The 7,500-nt window shown below is 40.1% G+C and overlaps 1 protein-coding gene across 1 annotated transcript in view; it reads left to right on the plus strand.

Moving 5' to 3' along the window:
• Positions 1-7,374, plus strand: part of hpgd (15-hydroxyprostaglandin dehydrogenase) — a 34,891-nt gene extending 27,517 nt beyond the window's left edge. Inside the window, exons 5-7 of the mRNA XM_080413134.1 lie at positions 868-944; positions 2,954-3,117; positions 5,768-7,374. Coding sequence (XP_080269260.1) covers positions 868-944; positions 2,954-3,117; positions 5,768-5,891 — 365 coding nt within the window. The 3' untranslated portion in view covers positions 5,892-7,374. The remainder of the gene's footprint in view (positions 1-867; positions 945-2,953; positions 3,118-5,767) is intronic.
• Positions 7,375-7,500: the final 126 nt, after the last annotated feature.

Here is a 7,500-nt window from a genome sequence, read left to right on the forward strand (position 1 = left end):
AGTCGCTTCTTTGGGGCTTGTTTTCATAGACCTGGTTGCTTATTTCTCTCACAAAATCTGGCAACACTGGATCTGCGGCTCGCTATTGTGAGCCGACGTGAACCATGCCGTCACACGTTTTGCGGCAGTGATGTCAGCCTGCGGTGCTCTATTTACAAGCCCCTATATAAGTCGTTTATAATAAGCAGACATGGCAACGCTGTAGTCATGGGCAAAAACAGAATTCGACCAATACTGACCATGGTCCATATTGTCTCTGTCGGGTGGAATGTCCAAAAGCGTTCCTATTTATAATGATACAAAAAGTAAAATAGTGAAAATAGATGTGAGTTGTAGATCTGATACTTCCACAACTTTTGTGCGATGACAAAGTATGGCACTAAAGGAGTAGTTCACCCAAAAATTACTTATTTTCTATCAATTAGCCTACACACCCCATGAAGCCTTGAATTCAGGGAGATTTTTTGTCGCATTCCTGAGCCAATAATTTGATGACCGGGTGGCTGGTCAGTAGGAGACACCGCTGTTCATCAAATTATTGGCTCAGAATGCAACAAAAACAGCTCGGTTGGAACTCTTAATTGATTTTTTGAAATATATGTTTTACTTCAAAGTGGTCGATTGGGCCATACAAGTGTAAAACTCAATCTGTGCTCATTAGTGCTCTCTCTAACCAATGAATGCATCAAAGACAGCAATCACTTTGATACCTGTTAGAGAGGAGAGGGGGTTATCTGAGATTAGTTGTTATGGTAACATTGTGTTGTTGTCATGGTAACAATGTTATCATGGTAACATTGTGTTTGTTGTCATGGTATTATTGTGTTGTTGACATAGTAACACCGTGTTTTGTTGTCATGGTTGCAGCGTTCCTGCACTCTCCTCATCAACCTGTCTACACTGCCACCAAACATGGAGTCATCGGCTTCACTAGAGCTATGGCGGTGAGACACGCACGCACCCACACGCGCACGCACGCACGCACGCACGCACGCACGCACGCACGCACGCACGCACGCACGCACGCACACGCACACGCACACGCACACGCACACGCACACGCACACACACACACACACACACACGCGCACACACACACACACACACACACACACACACACACTTACGTCAACCACATCAACCTATTTTGGGCATATTTTCCTAATCCTTCAAAAAGTCTCAATTGTATTTATTTAGGCAGGCAATTCGTTTGTTTGTTGTTTGATTATTTAAAACCAGGTGTATTTAACTCCTTGCTTGTCCCCTAAACCAAGGGCACAGAAAACGTATGTTTGACTGAACTCGATACCTGTAGCCACCATAATCAGATAAGATTTGTATATGTGGGGATTCTGACCCTTGGGTATCACCTGGATCCCAAATTCACAAAATCCCTCACTAAAATGTCTGCATAGTCTTCTCCTGCAATGTATTCCACAACAGGACTCCAGGCAGAGACAAAAAAACAAAAACATATTCATGTGTCCTTGTTCTAATGGCAGTTGTTATCCTACAGTATGTCTACACAGTCTAATGAATATTTATGTTGGGGGGGGGGGGTATCACGTTTGAAAAAGCATTCTTCAGTTTACACCAAACAAAGCAAGGTAGACTTTAATTGGTTACTTACTGCTGGATCACGTAACTTGATTCTCTACTCCATGCCATGGCATGCTGCTTATGTGTATATGAGTTATTCGTTATAAAGCCTACAAACAAAGCGAAAGCAAAACACAAAACACAAAAGTCAACAGAAAACAGATAGCACATAGGCCAGGGTTCCCCAATAGGCGGCCCGCGGCCGGCCCGCGGCGACTCCTGTCATTTTTTTTTATATATTTTTTTTTTTGAAAGATTTTCTATTTAATTGTTTAAATTATCTGTATTACTGTTCAAGCAGACTGTAACAAAAAGTTCTGGAAGTAAATTGTTGATTCTGGACTTGATTCTTAGATTTTCAGTATGTACAACTGGCTGCTGTTGATCTGACTGTAACAACCAAATATTTTAAGCAAATGGTTGGTTCTCAAACTTATTTTGTTTCCAGAGTGCATTTTTTCCTTGTGTGACCCTCAACACAGGATTTAAGAATCCCAGGCCTAAAATAACACAGTGTCAAATTAGCTAGATTAGAGGAAAAAAAAAGAATAAAAAAACACAAAAAGATTTTGCGCACGTGCGCTTTGCGCGCGTGCATGATTTCGGCGCGCGGGCACAATGCCCCTGGCCCTCGGCTTGGTACCCTAGACATAATTTGGCCCTTGGGGAAAACTAATTGGGGAACCCTGACATACGCAAAACACTTGACAGTGATTTAAACAATGGGGGGTCATCCCTATGTTGCTAACCTTAGCTCCTCTGGTAGGGTGTTCCAGAGCCTATGGGTGCTAAAGGACAGCCTGGTAATGAGGCGAGTTTTTGGAACATCAAGGAGCGCCCTGTCTGAGGATCTCATGCTACAGGGATCTAAGGATGGGACCCCTAATGTGTCCTAAACCAGTGGTTTTCAACCTATTTCATATCAAGGACCATTATGTATTCGCCATTTGAGCCACGGAACCACCGTTTGATGAGATTTAGCCTCTCAGACTCAAAACTTGTTATCGTCGGCTAAGATTTTGTCAAAATAACAATTCTTCTACATTCTCTAATTGTGTAGACTTCCTGTAAATTAAGTCATGCAGATGTTTAACAATAATGTAACTCTTGAGAGCGTAAAATGAAACCAAATGGACCCGTAAGGGTCCATTTGGTTTCATTTTACGCTCGGACTCTTATGATATAAGAGTCCATTTGGTTACCAACTCTCCATCATTTAGCTGGGGACCAGCTGGACACTCCTCAAGTACCACTGGTGGTCCCCGGACCACCGGTTGAGAACCACTCTCCTAAACCATGCATGCATTCTTTCCTTAAACGATAGTATCTTTAACCCTTTGCCTGCCTCCTGCAGGACGCGGCGTCTCTGGGAGACTACGGCGTCCGCATCAACGTCCTTTGTCCCGCCTTCGTGGACACGCCCCTCCTGCACTCCGTGGAGCAAGAGGACAACATGGGCAAGTTCGTCAAGTTCAAGGACGACTTCAAACGCAGCATGAACAAGTTTGGAGTCTTACAGTAAGTGAATGGCACATCAAAGCATGTATACGCACGCATTGTTATGCAACGCAATCATTGTGTACACTCACACAATCACCCTTTAGTATTATAATGTTTTTATTTAACCTTTATTTAACCAGGTGAGTCATTAAGAACCGATTCTTATTTACAAAAGGCAAGGCCTCTTGACGGAGAGGGGAGTAGGAGCTAAAAGATTTAAAGCTTTAAAGATTGTAAAGAATTGATACATACGTTTTGTGCCTAAGTGGTGCTGGCGTTAGCTGTGTTTGATGCAGAGCAAAAGCACACTATATGAAAATATTTAGGGCTCAGCAGTGGTGTACTCCACTGTTTTACTTAAGTTAAAATATCAGTGCCACAATGTGGAAATACTCTGTTCTGTATTCTGTCCTGTATTCAACATTTTTACTTGAGCAAAAGTAACACTGACATCAAAATATACTTATGCAATGCGCTTGTTGATCGGCTATTTTCAAATAGCCTAGGTATAAAATAGCGCTAAAGTGATTAATGTATGTTTTATAATGTAATCATTTATATCTACAAGGTAACTAGTAACTAAAGTTTTCAAATAATTGTTGTGGAGTAAAAGTACAATATTTGCCTCTGAGATGTAGGGGGTTGAAGTACAAGTATAGACAACTGGAAATACTCCGGTAAAGTAAAAGTACCTCAAAATTGTACATAAGTACAAAACTTAGTTACTTTACACCACAGCTATACAGTGATGTACGCGGCACATGTAGACAAGACATAAGACATACAGTGACCACAACCAGCCAAAACTAAGTGTGTCACCTTCGCGCACGCACACGTGTGCCAACACACACACACACACACACACACACACACACACACACACACACACACACACACACACACACACACACACACACACACACACACACACACACACACACACACACACACACACACACACACACACACACACACACACACACACACACAAACACGTGTGCATGCGATTGTGTAAATAAGGCATTCCGGCATCTGTTGTTTGGGACACATGTGTATGTGCAGGAAATACCACTGCTAATTACTGAGACTGTATCTGTTTATGTGCACGTGTATGTGTGTGTGAGTGCGTGCATGCGTGTTTGTGTATGTATGTAGATAGTGTATATAAATTGTTCAACATGTTTCAGTATTTCTCCCAAATTTTCAAACTTCACAAATTTAGCAGATGCGTTGTAGCTTGTAGATCAGTTTTTTTCTTTCCTATTTGTCATATGGTAAATAATACGGTTTAATTAGGTAAGAAAAGCCTTGTTATTGTTTATTGAACCCTGACGTTATCTTACACTGGTCGTAAACATTACAGGACACAGATCTGTGACTATATAGGGAACTAGTCAACAATGTTAAGACCTGAGGCCGATTCTACAGAATGCATTCTAAATCAGCAGTTCTCAAACCTTTTTCATGCCAAGGACCCCCACAATGATGTGTATTTGGCCGCGGACCCCCATCTGAAAATGTTTTGTGCCAGGGACCCCCAGAAGAGAAGATTTGTGTTCAACATTTTTCAAACACTTTCAAGATTTACATTTTTTTCTTTTTAAATAGCAGATGTATAAGCTCGCGGCGTGGCACAAAGTGACGGGCTGTGAGCTTGTATATCTGCTATTTTTGACAACCAAATCCTAAGTGTTCTCTGAAAAACCTATGCTGCTATATATATGTATATATTGCTCAAATCTAAAACGACACAGATGCTAGGTACGATTATACAATGATGCTAAAAGGATAACAGGCCCAGCGGGCTTGTTTCCATTGTGGTTTAGCATATATATCTGGCATATTACATGATATCATGTTTATTGATTGAAATGTTCAATGTGCACTCTCCCGGAAATAAATACATAAAGTAAAGTAAATGTATTCAAGGCTTCATGGGGTGAGTAAATGATAGAAAATAAGTAATTTTTTGGACAAACTAATCCTTTAACTTGTGTTATTCTGCCCCCTACTGGAGGTCATTTGAAGTCCTGAAAAACATTTCCAATGAGCCAGTTCACTATACTACACCAGTGGTGGAAAAAATATGTTTTACTTTACTGGAGTATTTCCAATTTTCAATACTTTTACTTCTACTCCATTACATCTCAGAGGCAAATATTGTACTTTTACTCCGCTACAATTATTTGCAAACTTTAGTTACTAGTTACTTTGTAGATTTTGATTATTATTACAAAACATACATTAATCACTTCAGCCCTATATACATTTTGGCCATTTGAAAATAGCAGATCTACAAGCTCACAATGCGTCGTGGTGCGACACATACTTTTGGTACTTTAAGTACATTTTGACACCAATACTTTTGTACTTTTACTGAATTCCGGACTTTTACTTGTAACGGAGTACTTCCACAATGCAGTATTGGTACTTTTACTTCAGTAAAAATGTAATACTTTTTCCACCACTGTCTACAACATCATTAGACTCACTTTATACCACAAAAACGATGAGACCTAAAATCACTGTCGTGTCACCGCTCATCGGTTAGTATTCGGGGCCTCGCCGCGCGGCGACTCTACTTCAGTAAAGTACTGATGTAAATGTAGTTAGTTAGTGTCCACCGCTGACACCATGTGATTTGTGTGTTTTCCTGTGTCCCGTGCAGACCGTCGCTGATAGCAGAGGGGATGATGAAGATCATCAGTGACAACACTCTGAACGGTGCCGTGATGAAGATCACCTGCTCCAAGGGAATCCACTTCCACACCTACGAACCTCCTTCTGCCTGAAGCCTGGAATAGCATCATCATCATCATCATCATCATCATCATCAAGTTAGAATATCTTTGGAATGTTTATTATATGAGATCATAATCTTATGTCATTATTGTCGCTGACGGGTACATACCTTGTATGTCCAAAACAGTAACTTTTCAGGAAATGGGGAAAAAATGTAGTTATTATGTAGTCACAAGCTTTTGTCTATACTTTTCTTATTGGAACAATATTTATAAAACCCACACACACACTTAACCACATTCAACCTGGCAAACCCTATTATGGCCATAATAATAATAACAATATGATTATGGACAAAGATCCACCCGCCGATCGCTTTAAAAGACACAGCCGAGTCTCGTAGAATAGGAGAAAGAATGTTGTGCCGCCTCGATAATCCATTCCATAGTTGTGTGCAGTTGAATGTGACTTGTTTTCGCCAAAAAGCAACAGAAAGCAAAAATACAAATATATTTAGATTGGATGGGGCTGGGTTTGTTGTGATCACATTATTTCCGGGTCTACTGTTCTCCAGAAGTCATAGCATCACTCATAGGTTGGCGAACAGCGCCCTCTAGCGTAAACCATTGAAAACACCACACACTCGTCAATTTGTCAATGGCAGTGTGGGTCAATGAGTTAACAAGTTCACAACGTATGGCATCGACATGGCCACTCGTTTGACGAGCACCTCACTCAGGTGTGCCTCAAATGGTTGTGAGAACGCACATACAGTAAGTGTTCCGGTGTCGGTCACATACCGACCGTCAACGTCACTGATGTGACACATTTTGCCCAACTTGCCACCATATTGTGACCTGGGAGTGAGAACGTGTTTGTTAAGAGGATACATCTTACAATGCTTGTGGAAATGGCTTAACCACTATATGGTTCTATACTAGTATTTTCTGATTTCTGTTTTTGTGGGGAAAGCTTTCGCTGAAAATAGCAGATGGACAGCGTGTCATGTCGTGAGATGTTGTGAGCTTGTTGATCTGCTATCTTCAGCGAAAGCTTTCCCCACAATATGGCTGCTGGGCTTTAAGTGATAGGAAAAACGATTTAAATGTAAAAAAAAATACACATTTTTAAAATAAAAAACTAACTATTTAAATACTAAATACTATATTTAGTATCTAAATAGTAAATACTATATTTAACTATTTTAAAACATTCCGGGGATGGGGCATCAGGAGAGTTTTGTAGTATTGGAGAAAAGGAGAAGATTATGCAGCTATTTAATTTTTTTAAATAAATTAATATAATACTATAAACTGAACAGGTGCAAACGAAGGCTTACTGGTTAAATGACATGGAATGAAATGTATTATATTCAAATGTTGACGTCTCACTGTACATAATCACACTTATTACGTACTGCTTATGAACAGTAACAATAATTTGACAGGATTATTGATTTACAAACCAATCAATACTGTCAATGTAAAATACTGACAGCAGAATAAAATGCTGTGGACTGTATTGTGTGGGGGGGGGGAAAATGTTTCAGTAATTCACGTGTTTCTTTTTTATGATTGTCTGATTGTAGTTTATTAAATCTGTCAATTAAAACAATGTGTTTACCGTGCATATTTATCAAATTTCATGGAGTGCTGTGAT

The sequence above is a fragment of the Gymnoscopelus braueri genome (genome assembly GCF_963280865.1).
Source record: "Gymnoscopelus braueri genome assembly, chromosome: 2".
Lineage (NCBI taxonomy): Eukaryota > Metazoa > Chordata > Actinopteri > Myctophiformes > Myctophidae > Gymnoscopelus > Gymnoscopelus braueri.